Consider the following 22513-nt stretch of genomic DNA (forward strand, 5'->3'; position numbering starts at 1 on the left):
TTTTTATTCTTATTTTTCAATAAAGCTGATAATATTTCAAAGAAGCAAATTTAGATATATTTCATATAGAAAGGAATAGTTGTTAATCAGATTGCAGAGTACAAGCTCCTACCTATAAAAATGTCTGGTGTATTCAGGTTCAAGACTGAGAAATATATTATTTTTTTAAAAAATATGTGTAGTACATGTCTAAGTTAAAAATGTACAAAAGAAAATATGTTGTTCATTTTGGGGGAATTTCAAACAGGAAAATATTGTAATGAAACTTGGAAACTTTTAAGACAATTCTAACCAACAATGAGCAACTCGACTCTTGAATAATTTAATAATGTTTGATACTGTTCTGCTTCAGACAATCTTCATAAAATTCTGTGTGAATTTTTCTTTTCTAGTGCCACAGACCTAATCTGGACCTTCTCTATTATGTTTTATTTAATGCTAAAGCAGTTTGAACCTTTTGTACTGGAAATTGAACAAACTGGTCTGCAGCGTGACTGTAATTGCTTTTGATTATTTTAGAGGGAGATAAAATGAGAATTATGTTAAACTCGGAGGGTCTCTATTTTTGCAGCTTGGATGGTTACCCTGGTGTTGGTAGCAGGTCTGTGTGAGTAGTACAGATGAGGGCCTCTAGATCATTGTCACATTAACATGAAATTAGGGACCTAAATAAAATGGCAAAGTCTGTCTCTCCCATTTCTTTCTTATTAAAATTACATAAATTATTATTTCTATCTAATATGCCACAGCAAAGGTGAGTTCTCTAAATGAGATTGTACTGATAGACGAGCAAAGTATTTTAAGTTATTTTGCTTGTAAGAGCTGACCCACCTGATTAAAAGCAAAATAAATGGTGTTATCTAGGGTAGTCTAGGATAACCTCATGGAGAAGGTGAAACAATTTTTCATCTGCATTAATGTTTCTTGAATCATGAATCATGTGGTTTGGAAATATATGTCATGTTTAATGGATTCAGATTTTTTTCTGAGAAATCGTCTCAGAATGAGGGTTGCTGTAGATGCAAATGGCTTTTTCTGCCTCTGGGAGAATCATTTTCATTTTGCTGAGTGATCTCTATACTTATTTTAAAGAACAGAATAGTTATGCCAAAGAACACTGCAGACTGATTCAGTTACTTAGCAACATTTAATGCTAACAAGAGGAAAGTGATGCAGATACAATGAAAGGATTAGACAGCAGAAGAGAGCTTATGATGATAATGAAGACATAAGTCATACTCTTTCATAGGTGAACCAAAACTGGAAAAGAACACATAATCCAAGCAGTTACAATTTTTCCAATGAGTCAGTTGCTTATAATTTCATTTTACAGGAAAGCTTCCAACTAGTAAAAAAACAGCAAAGCTTGGACAAAGGCCTCCTTGTTCTGACTATTATTTAATGTGTGATTTCCACTGTATTATACGGTTCTTCAGAACTCTCTTTTGTGGCTGGCATATTTTTTTTTTTTCCTAAATATTTATCATCAGTACTGCCAAAAGCAAGAGGTAGTGTTGCTGTTCTTCCCTCCTTACATTTATTACTCTCCCAAATTATGAGAAAATAACATTTAGGTCTATTAGGGGAAGCCTAGATGCATAAGAGCATCCCCCTTCCTGGAAGCTTGTCTGCTGGGGCTCAGGACCAGCTCAGCGGTGACACATCCCGGGGCAGCCCCCTTCCCTCTGGGGACAGCAGCGAGAGGTTCAGGGCTGGGAGCAGCCCGGCCTGGCCATGTAACCTGCTGAACCAGGACCAGGCTGGCTTCCTGGCTTGGCCTTGGACCTGGTGACCTGGTGGAACCTGGCCACCACCTCTGAGCCTGCCCCATTTCCTCTGGCCTTGCTGGCCTCAGGATCTCTCTCAGTTCCCAGCTCCCCGTGATGCAGGGAATTGAAATAAGAATCATCTCATGTGAGCTTAGTGAAAAAATTAATTCATATTTATGGAATTTTTCAGCAGGTTAGTAACGATTACATTCAAAGGTTAACTATTTTTTAGCAGAAATTCACCAATCAGTGGTGGATGTCAAATGTTAATATGAAAGGTGTTTTATTATGTAGTAACCTATAGTTGATTGTGAAAACATTTTGATTGTAAGAAACAGTATGTAGTATAGGGCAAAGAGTTTTGAAAACTAGCAGTTATTTTTGGAAAAAAAGTTAACAGTTTACTGGCAAATAACACTGAGGGAGAAATAAAAGTTCCAGTGTTGTGATGAAGAACATGATTTTAGCTAAAGTCCAGAGAAACAATCTAAAAAACAGCATGTACCATATCTTGAGACAAAACTTTGATTGAAAGCACTGGGACACCACCGGAAATTACACAGTTTGATCAATGACTGTTTGGATCAAAACTGAGTTTTAGAGGAGAAATTTTCATTTTTCAGAAAATATGAGCTTTGCTTATATAAGCGAGATAACTAAGAGAGGAAATAAATCAGTTTAGGAAGTTGCTGTGTGGGGTAGAATTTTTGTGGTAGTTCAAGCTCTAGAAATTAGTAAGAAATGACTTATAAAAGTGAGATTCATTGCTTTTGTGCTAATGAATGAAGGACAGTGAGAGATTTTCTAACCTTCTATATGAAGCCTTTATTCAGAAAACAACAACAAAACCCCATACAAACAAAAAAAAGCCCACACAAGTTTTAGGAGGAGACTTGAATTGGTAATTGAATTTGAGTGGCTGACATGCCAGAAAGCTGTGCTGCCATTCAGCGAGACCTGGACTGGCTGGGAAGATGGGCAGGAAGAAACCAAATGAGGTTTAATAAGAGCAAGTGTAGAGTCCTGCACCTGGGAAGGAACAACCGCACGTATCAGTAAAGGCTGGGGGACGACCTGCTGGAGAGGAGCTCTGAGGAGAAGGACCTGGGGGTCCTGGTGGATGACAGGTTGACCATGAGCCAGCGGTGTGCCCTGGTGGCCAAGAAGGCCCATGGGATCCTGGCGTGCATTGAAAGGAGCATGGCCAGCAGGTCAAGGGAGGTGATCCTCCCCCTCTACTCTGCCCTGGTCAGGCCTCACCTGGAGTACTGTGTCCAGTTCTGGGCTCCCCAGTACAAAAAATACAGGGATCTCCTGGAAAGAGTCTAGCGGAGGGCCACAAAGATGATACGGGGCCTCAAGCATCTCCCCTATGGGGAAAGGCTGAGAGACCTGGGTCTGCTCAGCCTTGAGAAAAGAAGACTGAGAGGGGATCTTATCAATGTTGATAAATACCTAAAGTGTGGGACACAAAGCGATATGGACAACCTCTTTTCAGTGGTCTGTGGGGACAGGACAAGGGGCAATGACCACAAAATGGATCACAGGAAGTTCCACACCAACGTACGAAAGAACTTCTTCATGGTGAGGGTGATGGAGCACTGGAACAGGCTGCCTGGGGAGGTTGTGGAGTTTCCTTTTCTGGAGATATTCAAGGCCTGTCTGGACACCTACCTGGGCAGCCTGCTCTAAGGAACCTGCTTTGGCAGGGGGGTTGGACCCGAGGATCTTTCAAGGTCCCTTCCAACCAATACAATTCTGTGATTCTGTGATCCTTGTCGTCACAGGGCACCACCAGACTTGTGCAGCTGTGGCTCAGGGTCCCAGAGGCTCCTTAGCATTGTGCCGGTAGGGATGCTGTGGGAAAGGAAAAGGCTTATGCTCACGCACACCCTTCACTCACGCATGCTCACATACCATTTGTGCTCGCCCTCTTGCTGTCCTGTGCACCCAGTCTTTCTAGGAGTTAGTCCTTCTCTAGAGCTTGGAGATGGACTCTTGTTGGGGCAGGGGCCAGGAGGTTGGAATGTTTGGTTCTTTCTAACATCTGCAAGCAGGGTTTCTGATGTTGAGGAGTAACAGGTAGTTTTCTACTGACTGGAAGCAACTTGTGCAAGGGTTTATGGACCTTACGATTGGACTCATTGTTCTACAGTGGTCCCCTTTCCCCCTGGTCTCAACTACATATCCATTTAGTCTGTGTGTTGCTCTGGTGGTGACAGTGTTTAATGGCACCTTTCTGATAGCAGAAGAATCCACCTTTTGGGATGAAAAGCAGGTCTCAAATGTAAGCTGATTTTCTGAGGAGCATAGTATTGTAGTGTCTACTGAATTCAAAGTAAGATTAATCTTCCTGGGCAGCAGATTGTTGTTATCCTGACATAATGGTAGCCTGCATATAAGACCTGCAGATTGGTACTTTGGAGATCCAGAGCTCTTTCCCTGATTGTGATTTTTAGTTTTTTCTTTTCAAACATGTCTTTGCCAAAGAGAGATGGCAGAAGACTGCTGAGACTCCTAGCAAGAGAGACAGGCAGAAAAAGTTCAGACAAGTCTATTAGTTTTAAGTCATTTCACCTTTTTATTTAAACTTGTTGTGCATTACTGCACAACACAGAGACCGTGAAGCTGGCGTCTTTGTTCTCTATGTCGGATTTTGTGGTTTTGAACCCTTGCACATTCTCTGCCAGAAAAGCAGCTCCTTCCTGCTTTGGATGTCTTTGAGAATGTTTCTGATTTCTGTGAATTTCATTGATAGCCTTAATTCTGGAAGCCGCAGAATTGATTTTGCTTTTGGGCTGTCTCAGTGGCTCCCTCATCTGTGGCTCTGTAGGCTTAGGGAGCACCTCCTCTGAACAGATTTCACCTCTTTGACACTTCGGATTTTCTCCTTCAACGACATTTGGGACTGGCAGACCAGCAGCTCCTTGGTGATGTGGCCGTCTTACAGAATGTGCGTGGTTCTTGATGATCGCATTAATGGCTCTTATTTTGGAAGCAGCAGACAGCGTTGTGCTTTTGGGCTGGTGTAGTGTTTCCCTCATCTCTGCCAGTTGAATTGTCTGGTCCAGATAACCCACACCTTTTTGACCTTTGTCTTCACTTTTCCTCAAGTTGACAGTTTCTGTGCATCTGAGAAACTGGTGACAGAAAACATAGACTTTTAGAGACTGAAAACAAGGAAAGAAGAGGCTGCCTTCATCAGAGAAGGAAAGGAAAAGCACAAGTGTTTGAGTTCTATTTTTAATTGTGTTTGTCACATAGTAGAAGTGCTTGCTGAATTACAGGCTCTGCTAAATACTCCTTGCTCCCCAAGAGAAACCTGTGCACAAACCCTTCAATTTACTGCAGGATTTAGAGCAACACGTAAGAATTTTCCATATTTCTGTTGCTGTCTTCGAAACGTCACAGAGAAGTATGAATGGGAAGCCCCATTCATTACCACAGTCAAACAACACTCTATAGGACACCGTCCTAAAACCATTGTTATGCACTGCCAAAGGAGGGTAGCTATTGGCAGAACATCAAGATCTTGCTGTACCAAGTAGTGCTGGAGTAAGAGGCAAAGCAAATAAGGATTGGCATCTCGGTATACCTGCCAAATGACATAATTATTAATTGATAAAGTTACCTCTTGAGTTTGAAAGGCTTCCACTGGGCCTTCCTTGGAGGCTGTTCCACTACACTCAGCTTCCCTGGTGCTGCTTGATAGTGAGAGCTGAGTGGTACTTGAGGTCTCCTGAAGACAAATACAAAGAATCACATAATTAACAGTAACCTGGATTTTTGTTTCTGCCTGTGAAGGGATATCACAAAACAATTCTACTTTAAGAGGTGTAGGCCCAAACAGTTCCTTTATGGCAGTGTACCGTGATGATTTAATGGGTTACAAGTGCCACAAGGATCCCATGTACCGAGAAGTTTGGTCAAAGTTAGGTGAGGCTCAAGGAGGGCAAGTCAGAGCGTGACGTACACGTGCAAGCTGTGTCTGTGTAACAGCTGAGAGAGCCACACAACATGAGGAGGTATAGAGTTTACACCCTAGCAAGTTGAAAAGAAAATGGGATGCAAATTTTTCCATGTCTACTCTGTTTAAGGAGGACCATAGAGGATCACAGTATCATAGAATCACTAAGGTTGGAAAACACCTCCAAGGTCATCTGGTCCAACCATCCCCCTACCACCAATGGCACCCACTAAACCATGTTCCTAAGCACCAAGTCCAACCTTTCCTTGAACACCCCCAGGGACGGTGAATCCCAAAACAAGGCAAATAACGGTATTTTTCCCTTGAGCTCTTTAGCAGGGCAGACCTAATTTGTTAGTATTAAAAATGCCATTGTTACCTCTGCAGATTTGTGCTGGTGCTCAGAGCGAGCAAAGGTGGTCCTTGCAGGGGTCATCTGCCCTTTCTCAAACTGTTTCCTCACTGCAGCCAGGCCACCAGGCAGAGTGCAGGATTTGATTTCCTCTGAAGTCTAGAGTGATCAAATAAGGCCAGGTGTTTTCCATTTGCAGTAAGAATGTAGCAGGCATTTTAACAAGAAAGGGCAATGTGGTCTAGAGCGTAAATGAAGCAATTCACGTGTTCTCAATATGGTTTGGTTGGGTCAGGCTTCCTACAGTCCTTCCTTCTGGGGAGAGAGAGCTAATGGCTGCATTGTTGGCAGCGTTGGGAGGAGGGAATTGGAACCTTCTCGGCCCAAAGAACCACAGGAATCTGCTCCGAATACACTGGGGCAATTAGGAAATAAAGAAGCCGGTGGGCAGCAATTGCATGCACCTGGACTCAGAAGGTGAGTGTGGCTGGTGGCTGCTTCCCCTAGGTGGCTTCTGGGATACCTGAGCACCCACACCTGAACTGTTTTATAATGCGGTAATTTCAAATTCTTCAGTTTCAGCAGCAAGAGCTCTAAATTCACTGCTCTCCTGAATACGGTTTTATTATTTGGCGATAGAGAATAGTTGTTGTGATAAAGAAACTGCCTTGTTTTGACATCATGAGCAAATAGGGTAACCACGATGCTTATCTCTCTCCCGCTTATGGTCTTCATACATGAAGTTCAGGCAAAGGTGGACTAAAAGGAAGGGTACTTCCATGAATTAATGGGGATTGCCCAAAAGACCAAAGGCATATAGCAAGACAAATCTCATTTGGTAGAGACAGAGACTGATGGATGACTATGTTTGCTATGTAGGTTTCCTGATTTCAGACTGAAATTTTGATCCACTCTATGGTCCATCTGACAGCTTGCTTGTAGAAATGACAGTTATGATCTGTCCCTGTGCAAAGCAAAGGTAGAATTAAGAAGATAATGAGACATCGGTATCTTACATTGGCAAAGCAGTTGCTGCTCTCTGCCTTGGACACGGCAGCCTGGTAGAGAGCCATTTTTTCTTTCAAGAAGACATTCTCCTGAAAGTCCGTCAGCATGTTGCCAGTGTTGAGAGGGCTCTCTTCTGGAAGTCCTCCTGCAGCTTTGCAACCACCTACTGCAACTACAAATAGACGTTATAGTTGAGGAGAGGGAGATGGGTGCATGTGTTTCAAATCTTGAAAGAAAAGCAGCAAGCAAAATGAACGGTATTGCCAACTTTTTAGCAACTGTGTCGTACTTCTACTTTACAACACATCAAGTACGGAGTGTTTGATTTGTGGAAACCAGAAAGCCACAAATAAAAGTTAACAGGTTGTTACCAAAGAAACGCTTTGCCAAATCCAAACTATCTTCACCAAATGAGAAAATGAAGATACCACTTTTTGGTAATTGATGAATGCTGCCCGTATTTTTGATATCATATTTGTGATTTGGGTCATCTTCATCAAAAGTTATCTTCTCAAAACATAAAACATTCTGCTGTGTTTTGTTCAAAAGGTATTTAACAGGCATCAGACACTCCTTCGTAATACAAAAGACCAAATGGAGAAAGCTGGAAAGCTTGTTTTGCATTGATAAGAACACCACATTCTCTCCCTGGGCAGCCGGGGGCTGCCCTGATGTGTGGTTGCACCTTGTCACATCAGAGACAGTGCATTGAACTAAAGCAAGAAATCAGATCAAAGTGGTAAGGCTAACCTTCAGTGTTGATGTTCTGTCCTTTTCCTGAGGACATCTTCTCAAAGATTGCCCTCCCCCTTTTCACACTGGACTCCATCAGAGAAATGTCTGTATGGCTCAGAGGCTGACTAGTCAGTGCTGGTGGCAGTGAGCATCTCCCACTTTCTGCTTCCTGTTGGAAGACATAGAGGGGATGTGAGTTAGAAGCTACTGGTAGGAGCCAGGTAGTAGGCAGGCCAGTTTTCAGGGGGCAGAAAGGATGTGAAGAGGCAGCAGATTGGAAGGGGGTGCTGTTCTGGCAGTAGTGCTCTCCAGAATGCTCTAGGGTAAATTTCTGTGACACTGCAGGCTGTGAATTGTGAATTCGTGTGCTGCTTAGCTGATATTTCAGCGCACCATCACGCTTAGCAGTATCTTGCCCTTTCCATCTGCCGTGGTCTCCTTACAAAACAAGGTTATTTGGCATAGGTGCACATGCTTTCCTTGTGGTGAAAAAAGTGCTAGAATCACAAGTCCTCACTGAGAGAGTAGGAATCATTTTCAGCTGCATAACCTTCCTGTACTCACCTTCCTGCCACCCAGTGTCTCGTAGCGGCTCTGCAGCTCCTTGACGGTGATGGGGAAGGTCTCGACCTGACGAGGGCTGCCCAGGGGCTCCTCCTTGATCACGTCCGCCCTACCGCTGTCTACCAGGGCTTCCTCCACGGTGCTGCCACGGCTGTTTTTTTCTGGTGCCAGGGACCGTGGGGCTGGCAGGCGTTGGAAGGCCAGGCTGGGTGTCAGAGCACTGGCGGACTCCCATCTCTCCTTGAGGAGCTTCACAGAGCCCTTCCGTGGGGTCAAGTCGGGCAGCTCCATCGCGCCCTGCCAATGCAACAGGTACCTCATGACATAGCTTGTCTTTCGGACTGATCTTCAGTCTGCGTTGTTGGGTTGTTACGACTTTTGTATTTGCTTGCTTTGTTTTGAGACAAATATTTAACCAGGATTTGAGTGGTCTGCAGTAGTTCATGGGGGAGGAAGAAGCACAGGAGAAGCTCTAAGTTTCTGCAGTCCAAGGGTACTCCTGAAGGAAATTTCATTGTGACATGTGCACTTGTCAGCAAAGAATTTGACTTTAGGCCTCAGCCTGTCTTTAAGCCACTTTCCCCACTTGCTCATGGTCGCTTAAATCACTACAGAATGCTGATGGCAATTCATTCTTAAGTCAAATATTGATGGAGACTGCACATCTGAAACTGTCAGTAATTTGAATTGTTTCCTGAGCTTCGTAGAGCCTTCTTAGCCTTTACAAAAATGCAGGAAGAAAATTGGGGGTATACGAAAACCCAAAGAGATTCGGAGTTGGGCTTCAATGGCCTTTAGCATTCCATACCATCTTTGCTGACTGTACTTCTTAACTTCTGCTGGCCACTTGTAAAGTTATCTTGCTTAAATGAAGGGGACAGCAAAGTATGTACATTATGAGAGAAGGACCAACTTGTTGCCCATGGGGGCTGTAACTCATTCAAGCCGATGCATCTTCCAAACTGCTGCAGTCCAGACCCCAGGACCCAGAGGAAGGCAAAATCTAAGGGCTTGGCTGCTTTTTTTTTTTTTTTTTTTTTTTTTCCTATGGCCATGCTGGGAAGGGAGGCAGAGGGATATGAGAGAGAGGACCAGAAGCTGCTTCAATTCTTCCCTCTGTCTGGTGACTAATATTCACTGGCCACGTTACTAGAGGATCTCTTCCCCCCTAAAGACTCCCTGACAGTGCACATGAGAGCTAGCTGCACGCTTCTGACACCGTCACTTGAAGAGCTTGCAATTGCTTCTGCAGATAAACAGAGCCTTGTGTATCTGCAGCAGTTCATTTTTTTTCTATTGCCCCCTCCCACCCACTTATCACATGAACAGTATCAGGCTTTGCACTAGACTACCTATGTCCAAAAAAAAATGCATGAACTCTTGTATTCATAAGGAGCGAATCTTACCGCTTGGCTCTTCACAGTTGAATTTTCCTCTTGTGACACCGCTGCACACAATGCGTGCCTGTTTAAAGGAAGGCAAATTTAAACATTCTCTTATTCACTGGTCTCATTTGACTAACGAACATGAAGCTTGATTGACAGTTCACAGTACGCATTGGAGAAAAGCCTCATCCTACCTTGACCGTCACAATCTCACTTCCAAGAAGTGATGGCCGCAGGAAGAAGCGCCGCCTTTTAACCTGCCTGTCTGCATTATGGGCACACAATCAGTCCACAGTGTCCAGGTTACTACCGTCTCCACCTGTGAGCATATGGAAACCAAGGCAACCAAGCTGGCATCCCGGCTTTGCTTACCCCAAAAGACTGTCCAGAGACTCCCCAGGGCAGAATCTGTTGTTGGTGCACAACCTCTCCCAGAAAGAACTTGGTGTCCAATTTAACACACACCCTTCACTCGTGCACGCTCACATACCATTTGTGCTCGCCCTCTTGCTGTCCTGTGCACCCAGTCTCTCTAGGAGCTAGTCCTTCTCTAGAGCTTGGAGATGGACTCTTCTTGGGGCAGGGGCCAGGAGGTTGGGATGTTTGGTTCTTTCTAACATCTGCAAGCAGAGTTTCTGATGTCTCAGAAGAGTTTCCGATGAGATCGGCTATCTCTGTAGCAGCAAAACTGCGCATGGAATGTAGCTGTCCCACTCAGGGGAGGAGCAGAGTTCAGTCATAATTTGCAGAAGCAAACCATACCCTCTCTGCTGGCTTCAAGTCTAGGGAATAGTATCCAGTCCATTTTATTTACTAATGTCAGCATGGCTGATAAAACACATCTGTATTCAAACAACAATTTTGCAGTGAATGTTATTGCTACTGTTCTGGTCTTTTGTATTGCATCACTTTTACTCAAAAGAATAATTCAGAGTTGCTTCTTTCTTCCTGTTTTGGAAACTTTTGTTACCTTGAAACCCTAAAGTTGTTCTAGGTCATATATGTTCTTAATTATGCTGATTTTCTGGTGCATTTTAGAGAACACTACCCTGTCTTATTTTTTTTTTTTAATATACCTTTTTTTCTGTGTTCATTTGTTTTAATATTGTTCTGTCTAAATCTTTTACTTCTTATTTGGTTTTGCTTGGTTATTTACCCCTGGTTTGGTATGTTCTGAATTTGGGTCTGGTTTGGTTTGTCCAGCTAGACAGTTTCTTCTCTCTCTTCCAAGATATCTAGATTAATTCTCCCCCCAAAATGATTATTATTCATTTACTTTTTTTTTTCTGTTTTCTTTGCTTATCTTTTCCTTATTTTTCCTTTTCTTTTTCCTTCTGTTTTTTTTTTTTTTTTTTTTTTTTTCAGATTCATTTAGGACTTCTGAGAACTGCCATTTACCAAAAAAAAAGTTCTGCTTTTCCAAATACTGTTCTAATTTTCTGAAGAATATATACAACCAACTAGAAGCAGTTCAAACACACGAAATTGATTTCATTTTCAGATACTTATGGACTTTCCTGCATTGTGTTTCAGCTGCCATAAAGAAGGACTGAAGTCATAGAAAAATGATGGTGATACTTTTGTGAAGCAGGGGAATATTAGGAATAGCTGCTTATGTACAAACTCTGAATTATCCTAAAATAGAAAAAAAAAAGTTATCGTTTATCATGAAGTCATGAAAGTCTCTCTCCTCTGTCAATGCAGAATCTTAGAATTTGTAGCAAGGAAACTTGGAAATACTCAGGCAAAGTTAGCACAGAAATTACAAATCCATGGACCCCAATGGGATGCACCCACATGTGCTGAGGGTGCTGGCAGATGTGATTGCTGAACCATTCTCTATCATCTTTGAAAGGTCTTGGAGAATGCAAGAGGTCCCAGATGCCTGGAGGATAGCCAGCATGACACCAGTCTTCAAAAAGGGCAAGGAGAATTCAGGCAACTACAGGCCAGTCAGCTTCATCTCCGTCCCTGGAAAGGTGAGGGACCAACTTGTTCTGGTTGCCATCTCCAAGCAATTAGAAGAGAAGAAGGTTATCAGGAGTAGTCAACATAGATTCACCAAGGCGAAATCACGCTTAACCAACCTGGTAACCTTCTATGATGTCATCTCTGCCTGGGTAGATGAGGGGAGAGTAGTGGATTCTGTGTAACATGTGTATTGACTTCAGCAAGGCTTTTGACACTGTCTCCCACAACATCCTTGTAATGAAGCTTAGAAAGTGTCAGATAAATGGGTGGACAGTGAGGTGGATTGAGAACTGGCTAACTGGCAGAGCTCAGAGAGTTGTGACCAGTGGTGCAGAGTCTAGTTGGAGGCCTGTAACTAGCAGTGTTCCCCAGGGGTCGGTACTGCATCCAGTTTTGTTCAACATCTTCATCAATGATCTGAACGAAGGAAGAGTCCACCCTCAGCAAGTTTGCTGATGATACAAAGCTGGGAGGACTGGCTGACACACCAGAAGTCTGTGCTGCCATTTAGCAAGACCTTGACAGGCAGGAGAGTTGGGCATAGAGGAACCTGATGAGGTTCAACAAGAGCAAGTGTAGTCTTGCACCTGGGGAGGAATAACCATAAGTACAGGTGAGGGGCTGACCTGCTGGAGAGGAATTCTGCAGAGAAGGACCATGGGGACACGGCGGACAACTGTGGGAGTGTGGCCATGGGGGTCGACAAGCCCCGTGGTTGGTGATAACATCGACTCCTAACAAGGAGGCCATGAGGAATGTAAACAGTTTAGAAGGAACAAAGAAGGGTGATTCAGGAGACGCCTTGCTGTCTCGGACTGCTTGTTCTCCAGCCGTTAAGACATGGAAGTTGCTGGGTGTTTGTTGTTGCCGGGCAAAGATGTTGACCAATGAACAGTTAGTGGAAAAGTACTGCTGTAGAGCAAATGGTATAAGAAGGGAGCCTGTCCTCAATAAGAGGATTTGAAGTTATGCCCTCAATAAAGTTGTAGAAGTTATGGATCCATAACGAACCCTGGCCTTCGTGTGGTCATTATGGCACAGACGACAGTGTGCCCTGGTGGCCAAGAAGGCCAATGGCACCCTGAGATGCATTAAAAAGAGCATGGGCAGCAAGCCAAGGGAGATTATCCTCCCCCTCTACTCTGCCCTGCTCAGGCCTCACCTGGAGTGCTGTGTCCAGTTCTGGGCTTTCCGGTACAAAAAAGACAGGGATCTCCTGGAAAGAGTCCAGCGGAGGGCCACAAAGATGATACGGGGCCTCAAGCATCTTCTCTGTGAAGAAAGGCTGAGGTACCTGGGTCTGTTCAGCCTTGAGAAAAGAAGACTGAGAGGGGATCTCATCAATGTGTATAAATACCTGAGGTGTGGGAGACAGAGGGATTTGGCCAACCTCTTTTCAGGGGTTTGTGGGGACAGGACAAGGGGCAATGACCACAAGATGGAGCACAGGAAGTTCCGCACCAACATGCGAAAGATCTTCCTCACAGTGAGGGTGACGGAGCACTGGAACAGGCTGCCCAGGGAGGTTGTGGAGTCTCCTTCTCTGGAGATATTCAAGGCCCGTCTGGACACCTACCTGGGCAGCCTGCTCTAAGGAACCTGCTTTGGCAGGGGGGTTGGACCCGATGATCTTTCAAGGTCCCTTCCAACCCCTACAATACTCTGATTCTGTGATTCTGTAACTCACCAGCTGTTTTTACTGTATTTGTCTGCATCCATAAAAACAATAATTTGTTTTAGATCAGTGGTTTCAAATGCGTTCATAAGAGAAAGTGACTGCTGCTGCAAAAGCTAGGGACATACAGCTCAAGGAGGAAACAAATCAAAGCTGAAGACAATGTTATCATAATTAAAATAGATATAAAATTAATCTAGAAATGTGAAGACATCTAATCTGTATAGGAGAGAGGTTCTCCTTCCTTTTCCTCTCTCTCAGGCTTTCCCATAGGAAGACTTGGAACAAAGTTACCTAATTAATTTTAAAGAAAAGCTTAATCAGTATATAAAAGGGGCTATGTGATGTAGTTGAATCTGACTGCCGGTAACTGAATGAGAGCTACTAAAGGTAACAGGAAGACTAAGAAAAATTCTGCTCTACAGTTCTACGTGATATGCATTGGTGTTTACAGAAATCCTCAACTAAAGACGATAGCTAGCAGAACTGCTAGCCGCAAAGGGTAGGCTTCCATAGGAAGACAGAGACAGAAAAAGATATAAAGATACTAGAGAGTTTTTAGAGATGCTCACCAGCTTGGCTGGACCTGATAAATAGGGTTGTGCAGACAGTAAGCAATCTCAAACATACCAGCAGTTACATAGAAAACATGGAAGATTTGGGGAAATATTGCAAAAGGACAAACGGTACGTCTAATTTAAAAAGAAAAAAAAAAGAAACAAAAAATTATAGTTTATAAATTTAACTTCAACTTCCAATGGAAAAATCTGGAATTAACATATTCTCCTTAGCAAGCTGAAGTATGGAATAGTGTATGCATGGTCAACTGGTAGACAATAGGAATATGGGAGGATCTGTAAGAATGTGGAAGGATATGCTAAGGATAAAAAATTACCTTGGAGAAGTGTTCTGGAAAAGAGAACAAAATTCCCTGCAGACCTTCTTGTATATATCTAGTCGTAATTAAATTGTCTGCCCATATTACACTTCTGTTCTGTCTAGAAAATTGTGAAATAGCCACTGTTTAATGGAATTGCATTAAAACCAAAATAAGACAAAGATACAAACAAAAATCTTAAATTACTAATGCTGTGAGATGTCTTTCTCTCAACAGCAGAAGCTGTATCTGGTAGAACAGTAACATTATTCAGAAAAACAGGACCATTCAGGAAGTAAAAAAGAAATCATTTTAAAGAAAGAAAGTTAATGAGCTTTACTCTGCTTTTGCTTATACAGGTGAAGTACCCGTAAATAATAATTGTGGTAGTCAGCTTATGTTATCTTACTTGTGGTAATGTTAGGACAGACTCAGTCTCTCTGATTTATCAAAAAATCTAATGGAAGACAACAAATGTTTTAATCTAAATATTTCATCCACATGAGATGCAGAATCCTAGTTTACAGTAATTCAAGATAAAACTAAATGTCTTCTTGGTTGCACATACACACAGTTAGTACATTTTAGCTCACTGTTGTCAATGAAATGTGGTTCCAGTTCAATAAAGTTTCCATTTCAGATTTGCTTTCTGAAGTGAATTGCATGCACATATTAATGAAAAAAAAGGTCCTTTACAATGAAAAAATTATATTGAGAACCCATGAAGTCAATTTGTCTTTCCATGTACATAAGCAGACTACAGATTAATTTCTAAAACAAGGTAAAAAATTTCTTACTACAACTACTTTGATTCTATACCTATGCTATTTTTCAGAACTGAATAATCTTCTGTTCCTACTGGAGATTTTCTCTGAGAAATTTTGCATGTTGGATGGCTTAACTTCTTGACTTTGTGATATTTTTCAGTTTCCATGTGTCATGTACTTGCAACTTTGACAAGGTAAAGGAGGGGGGTGTCTAGGAAGAGATAGGGATAAGAGGAAGAATGTGAGTTTCTGAAATGAAAACAGCTAATTCTGTAGAGGTAGAGAGCAGAATTAGGTTTTGGGGATAATCAGATGATGAACACTGGAGCATCGTAAATCCTGCTGGGGAGTATGCCTGCTGCTGTGGGATGCACGCTCCGCCCTGATGCTCATTTTTTACTACAAAGGTAGTTAGTGCCCTGGGCTATGTTTATTACCTCATTCTAAGATTTAAAACAAGAACAAAGTCATGTGACTTTGGGACAGGAAGCAATGTTTTGGTGGCTTTGGGGCACTGAGTCATCGCAGACTCTTTGTGTATCAGATTGGTTTTTAATAGCTACTTTCTTTGGGATGTGTTATTGCTGCCATTAGCAGTGACAAATAGATGGATACAGTTTATGCTTTCATCCCTTTCAGGTGTCCTGTAAGACTCTGAAATCTCCCATTTTCACTCTCTCTTTTCTCAGGAGGTTCTGAGTTATGATGGCTTTCTCTTCAAAAACATTGTTAATTCCTGAGCTCAAGGCTGCTCCTGGCTTTGGCCAGAGGGAGTCACTGTCATATTTAAAATTCATCACCTTCTCCTAGCAGCTGGCAATTAGCTTATTTGTTTGTTTGTTTATTTATTTATTTCTTAGTCCGTATGTAAGCCTTCCTATTAGGCTTTTATGAGAAATAAACTGTGGTTATAATTAACAAATTGTCCCTTGTTTCTGTTAGATCGATTTGCTGTTTTGCTGAACGAGAGTGACAACAATGGATTTTCAGTCTGACCCAGAGATGAAACAGCGAGCAAGCTGACAAAGCCCATAGCTGGTAAGGTATAAGATTGATGGGTTATGGAATTATTTTAGCCTTTGTGGGAAAGATATGAATTCTAGTGAATAAAAGTAAAACCTGAAGGCTGACTGTTATATAGGTTGCTGTATTTACGGGTAATTTAGCTACTCAGCAATCTACCAGGGATTAGTGTATGATCAGTAATTCTATACCTCATTGTTAGCAGTCCTCATGACTAGTAATGCTAATGATCCATGGTTGTAAAGCATTTCCTTTGGAAGTACTAAACGGAGAAAGCCTTGAAAAGTAATGTAACTTGTGAAATTGAAGCACGATATACATTTAAGGTCCTTATTCACAGTCTTGCTCACCATTTAATTACGGTCCCTAAGTTCACATTGTCTAATGAATCTGAAGTGCTAGCTTTTTATTGTTACTGTGAGTTTTTCCAATAAAGTTTTGTGGGGTTAACTTCCTGCGTTTGGTTATTTGTTCTTTGCTTACTGTATTAGTGTGAACAACACTTTGTATGACAGCTTTTTTTAAGTGCCATCCAAACCCCAGTGGAGTCAAGGAGGATTTTGACCTTTACTTCAAAGGAAATGAATCAGGCTTGTTTATACATGAAAAAAGCAACTGCATATATGCCAGTACAGTTGTAAACTTTATAGCTAAATTCAGAGCCAGTCTAGTACCAGAAACAGTCATGAAAGATCTGGGCAAATATCAGGTTTCCTTCTTTTTTTCTCCTTTCTCCTTTCTCCTTTCTCCTTTCTTCTTTTTTTTTTTCTTTTTCTTTTCATTTTCCTTTTCTTTTTCCTTGCAAGAAGAAACAAGAAAAACCAACATTTTATTCGGAGGCACAAATAGGTTTCTCTTGAGACTATTCTATTGCACATTGCAGGACTCTTTAGCAGTCACTTTATCCAGATCTCAGCAAGATTTAGAACTATTAATTCTGAGTATACATTTCTTCACTTGCTTTTTGGAAACTTTGGTTATGATTTTATAGATATCTTAAGTATAAAATCTATGGAAAGGTATAGCAATTTTTAGGAAACAGACAAAGGTCTTATGCATAGCAAAATTCTTTTTTACACAAGTAGTTTGATAGAAAAGGGAGGATTATAATTAAACTAAGCATTGTCATCGTCAGAAGCACATAGGGCTGAGAGACATAGATTTCATTCATTATTTGAAACACAAGCAATATGCAAAGAATTAAATCATTTAAAAAGCCTATTAAGATAAAACTGACTCATTAACACCCATACTAGCCTAGAGAAACAGCAGGAAGTGAGCAATGAGCCTTTCAAGTTGGAAATTTATGCTAGCAAATACCAATAAACAATGTGAATAGTCTTGCTGATAGCATCAGGCATGCTATTTAGACTGACTTTGCATAGCTAGGTGTACGGTTATCCCACCATCTAGAGGCAAGAATCACTTATATATCTTTCTCCTGCAAGCACCCTAATTAAATGAACACACAGCAGTGATCAACTTATTTGCACCTAAAGGATAAATAAATGTTTTTAGAACTCTGAGAAAGGAACAAGAACCACAGTTCCTTGATTTTCAATTTTTTTCTTTGCTTTCTTCTGCTTTTTTCTTCCTACCTTGACTTACCAGTTTTCCAGCACTGCATGTCTCACGCTGCTCCTCAATAAAAAGCAAAGGACTTGCACACACACAGTAAATCACCATAGGCTCGTGGGCTATCACCTTTCAGTTGGCTTCTGTTTTTTTTTTTTTGTAGAGGCTTTTGCTTTTCCCAGTTTTGACCTGAGAAAAAAGCTGCCCAGGATGTGTATTTTCACCTCAGACTGGGTCATTATCTGCTTTTTTGAAAATAAGGCGCTTCACATCTGGATCATCCTGTGGGCCTTTGGGGGAAAAAAAAATATAATAATAATAATAAAAAAAAGTACCCGATGGCTGTATCCACAGTCATGTGAAACATCCTGGGAAATTAATTTCTTGGCAAAATGGCACCTTTTACATCAGAGCAATGTAACAGGCATCTCAGATCTTCTGTAGTGAATGTCACTAGTATCCCCCAAAGGAAGCTCTGGGCATGCACAGCACTTAAAGCACCCTGCAGAGCTCATCACCCGCTGTTTGGATCTGTCACTCTGCAGCCTCTGGATGTTCCAGCAGCTTTTGCAATGATGGCATCTGGTAGAAAAGACAACCTGAAGGAAAACTCCTAAGGATCCTTTATAGAAAACAACCAGTATGCAAAGCTGCATGTGAGGGCAGTATGTAAATCAGACAGATATGCTGTCTTTAATAGTCTGTATGTGTTTTACCCTGCCAAAGCTGAAGAATTTAAATAAGGGGGCAAGTTAGCAGTCACTCCTTATTACTAACAGTAGGTTTATGTGAAGAACTGGAATTTGGAGAACATGAAGTGAAGAAGAGTTGTAGCCAATTTGATTAAACATATAGCTAACTTGACCGAAGGTGGCCCAATCACATCCCTTATCATCTGTGACATATAAAGTCCCATTTGTCATGCACCTGTGAAAATTAAACTGAAGTTGCAAAGAATTTTGCCTAAGTAATGGCAACAGGATTGCACACTGCAGAATTCTGTTCTGGGTGATCTTCATCACATTTATATCAATATGTTTAAAATAACATATTTATGTTTGTACTATACTATGATTGTACTAGTAATTAATTGTTGCTGTTAAGTTCTACCCTTATGTTAATTCTTCAGCTTTGGGAGGATACAGGAATTACTTATCGATCAGGAGAGCAATCACATCATTCTGATTTACATGTCTGAAGGATGTTAAAATTTGTTGTTGCTAAATTAGAAAGTTAATCGTTTTCCTGTATTCATTTATATTAAAGAGATGATTTCCTGATTAAATTTGCTGACAGTACTAAAGTGTAAACGCATCCCATGTACTATTTTTGTGTCTCTATGTTCCAGCACAGTGATATTTTATATATTTAAATAAAAAATATGAGGGAAGAAGTTGTTTACATTGTAGATGCTAGATCTTTCAGCTCCAGAGTTGGGATCTCTACCAATTGTATTTGGCATAGCAGAGAGTTGGGGAAGGAAGAGGGGAAGGGAAGAAGTGTTTTTTCACCCTTAAAGCTGTACTAGGTTGAGTTCCTATAGTGAAAGACGAAGTTTCATCTGGATTTAACTACCATTTTAGATGCTTACTCCTCTAGTAGTCACTTGCATGCTTGTTATACTACCTGTGTTAGGGAGTGTTAATCTTAACTGGAAAAAAGTGATGCTGAAGAGATTACATCTGTGAGATGAACTGGGCTCAGTAACTTTGATCAGAAGTTGGCAGGGTGAAGACTGGCCCCAAGGTACTTTTATTCTATAAGATGTTAAGGAGGAGCAGCTTCATCTCTTGGATGCAGGCTATGTTATTCCATAACATGGTTCTTTCACACTGGAAAAGCTATTTGCCAAAATATCTGCACACAGAATCGGTCAAAGTCCCAGGTTATAGAGTGCAACATTTATGTATGTGGGGACAAGGAGACTTAGCCTGCATATTTTCCAAATAGCTCCCATCAGTTTGTCAGCTCAGCCTCAATCACATCCCATGGCTCCTGCAGCAGCTGCACTTCATGGTGTCACAGAATCACATGAGCGGTTGAGGTAGGAAGGGACCTCTGGAGCCCATCTTGTCCAACCCTTCTCAAGCATGTCCACCCAGAGCAGCTTCCCCATGACCATGTCCAGCCGGTTTTTGAAGATCTCCAAGGAGGAGACTCCGTAGCTTCTCTGGGCAACCTGTGCCAGTGCTCAGTCACCCTTAATTCTAGAACATCCACCTCTAAGTACTGTTCACAAGATTGTAGGAAGTAAACCAGCACTGACAAAACTGTCCAAAGTCCAGTGCCTTTCCTATGAGGATGCTGAAGATAGATTCCACCCATAGTTTTGCCCTCAGTAGTCAACATGGCTAGTAATATGGCATGGCTAGTAATATAGCATGGGACTGGTGCAAAGCCTGGTACTTGGCATGTTCTGGTCTTGCAGCCTTCTTGAATGCTAAGGGAGTTGACCTACATGCACATTTGCTCATAGCAAGAATCCAGAAGTTGGCAAAACTTTCCTCTGGGTGAAGAAGGAGGAATGAGACAAGTGATAGAGCACGTTCTGTTTTTGTCCTCCTCACCTAAGACCAGTGCATCCTAATCCACATCTTTTATTGTATCAGAGACAATATAAATGTGGTAGAAAGAGAGGAATCAGGTTCATTATGAAGTGATAAAGAGAAGATTTTTCAAATAAGTCTGGACCAGGCTGGAGAATTTATTTTTTGAACTGATTTTTTTTTTTAAAAAAAAAAAACAACTATTTTATGTAAGACATACATGCTTTGAGCATAAAGTCCGTCAAGAGAGATGTTAGCAGAACCTTCACAGCTTCCAACACAGCAGGAATGTAACGGGCAGTACTGGCAGTACTGGTGGAAGGAATAGACTGATGAATTCCAGCGACAGCAGCACTTCAGTGGTTGTAAAGCACAGATTTTGGAGGATGGAAACACATTAGGCAAGTGCTATATACTTTCACTAATCTATCACAGCACAATCTATCATGCATCTCCTTTTCTTTGGATGAAATCGCCTTTTAGCAACATCAGCACAAATATTTGGAAGAAGATGGAGAAACATATGGCTTGCAGTGCTTCACCGACAAATTGCTTCAGCAGAAAGCGTGCCTTTTCATTTACCTTCCAAGCCAATCCTTAGAGTTAATCACAGCAACTAAGTGCCACTGCTGTGCCATATGGAAGCACAGCTAACTGCATCACAGAAATTTAAGCACTGGAGAGTCCCACGAATTATGAGACCTGGGAGTGTACATTTAATAGTCAGGCAGGAACACTTCACAAAAAGAGAGGAAAAATTTGCACATTCCTTGAATCTTACTCTTTCCAAGACACTCTCTCTTTTGGCTTAAGCTTTCACCTCATATGCTCCTTCATATATCACTGTGCTCCATAAGTTTTAGTTACTTGATAGAGTAGGCAGCAGTAACACTGAGAATGCAGTCCTGACCGCGCTGAAATCAGTGGCAAGTCTCCAGTGGACTATGGCAAGCCAAATTTTCTCTTTTAATGTGGATTCAATTCTATGAAAAATGTTGGCTTAAAAAGACAAAAAACCTATTCTGCTGTATTTCTAAACATTACAGGAAAATGCCACAACTGGATCCCTTTTCTCCAGTTACTTGCCATTATAATGAATTATTGGATTGTGTTGTGCTTCAGGGTTCCAGGCCTAACAGGATTGTCTTGGCAGCTTTGCTGTACCTTCACTTTAATCAATTATGTAATCAAATTGTTCTTCCTCTGCCAGTGCTCTATAGATCTCTCTTGAAATGATTAGAAAAGATTTAGAGGATACGAGGTGCCCTCAGTGAGCACATAACTCCAAAATCTCATTACCGTTCACAAGGAATATTCAGAACAGGGCTATTTAAATGAGAGACCTAAGTCCCAATTTGGATGGTTAGTAAATTTTTTTCCAGACCTTATGAGAGTGAGTTAAGGTCTGTTAAGGTTTGTCTTATCTGACTTTAGCCACCTCTGCTCTAAGTATCCTCACACTAGCTTTGACACTGGAACAGGCTCCCCAGGGCAGTGGTCATGGCACCGAGCCTGCTGGAGTTCAAGAGGTATTTGGACAATGCTCTCAGACACATGGTCTGATTTTTGGGTGGTCCTGTGTGGAGGCAGGAGTTGGACCCGATGATCCTTGTGGGTCCCTTCCAACTCAGAATACTCTGTGATTCTATGAGCTTACTATCTGTAGCTGTGTATGTAGTGGGGGGAAATAGGCAATTTTTAGGCACATCAATAATTTCACCTGTTTTACATCTCTACTCCAAGATGAGATGAACTGGTCTTTGAGAGTGCCTACGTCTTTCCAATGACTAGAGAGGGAGCCTAAAACGTAAATATCTGCCTTGTAAACATATCTAGTTAGGTGAGATTTAGTTCCTCTGTGATCACCTGCAGGAGATCACGTTTGTCCCAGTTCTTGAGGAACAATTTCAGTTCCCACCATAGCTCCCAAATGGTGTACCACGACTAGGTGGCAGAAATGAAACCACAGGCATTGATTCCTAGCTGGCCTTGGAGATGTTATGCAGTAGACATGGTGGAAGTTGGGTGGTCTTTATCACACATGGTTGATAAATTGAAAAGAATGGATACAGAGGAGAATCAAACTAATTAAAAAAATTGTGGAGACATACAAATAACCTAACCTAACCTCATAAAAATCAAAAACTTTAAATACACTGCTGATTTTTGACACTAGATGGCAACAGTACACATTAGAAATAATGGTTTTCTCAAACAGTAAAAATAAATATAAAGAATGAGTAGAATAAGTAGAATAAAGAGACTAATAAAGATTATTTTTAGAACAGAATTTTAAATT

The 22513-nt window shown here is 41.5% G+C and overlaps 1 protein-coding gene across 1 annotated transcript; it reads right to left on the reverse strand.

Annotated features, from left to right (window-relative positions):
- Nucleotides 1-4204: 4204 nt before the first annotated feature.
- On the reverse strand, nucleotides 4205-12435 carry LOC136790516 (uncharacterized). Its single transcript, XM_066994841.1, has 8 exons — nucleotides 9975-12435; nucleotides 9802-9859; nucleotides 8396-8692; nucleotides 7847-8000; nucleotides 7105-7268; nucleotides 6116-6247; nucleotides 5401-5508; nucleotides 4205-4909 (listed from the first exon to the last, which is right to left on the reverse strand). The coding sequence occupies exons 3-8, from the start codon at nucleotides 8684-8686 to the stop codon at nucleotides 4355-4357; spliced, it is 1404 nt and encodes a 467-aa protein (XP_066850942.1). The 5' UTR covers nucleotides 8687-8692; nucleotides 9802-9859; nucleotides 9975-12435; the 3' UTR covers nucleotides 4205-4354.
- Between the last annotated feature and the right edge of the window lie 10078 nt (nucleotides 12436-22513).

The sequence above is a fragment of the Anser cygnoides genome, chromosome 3 (genome assembly GCF_040182565.1).
Source record: "Anser cygnoides isolate HZ-2024a breed goose chromosome 3, Taihu_goose_T2T_genome, whole genome shotgun sequence".
Taxonomy (NCBI): Eukaryota; Metazoa; Chordata; class Aves; order Anseriformes; family Anatidae; genus Anser; species Anser cygnoides.

What these genes read in the sequence shown, in the direction of transcription:
- LOC136790516 (XM_066994841.1), bottom strand. Translation starts at nt 8,686, where the DNA reads ATGGAGCTGCCCGACTTGACCCCACGGAAGGGCTCTGTGAAGCTCCTC. An exon ending in AGACACTGGGTGGCAGGAAG is followed by an intron (nt 8,001 to 8,395) that starts GTGAGTACAGGA and finishes GTCTTCCAACAG; the next exon opens with GAAGCAGAAAGTGGGAGATG. An exon ending in GCAGCAACTGCTTTGCCAAT is followed by an intron (nt 6,248 to 7,104) that starts GTAAGATACCGA and finishes TGATCACTCTAG; the next exon opens with ACTTCAGAGGAAATCAAATC.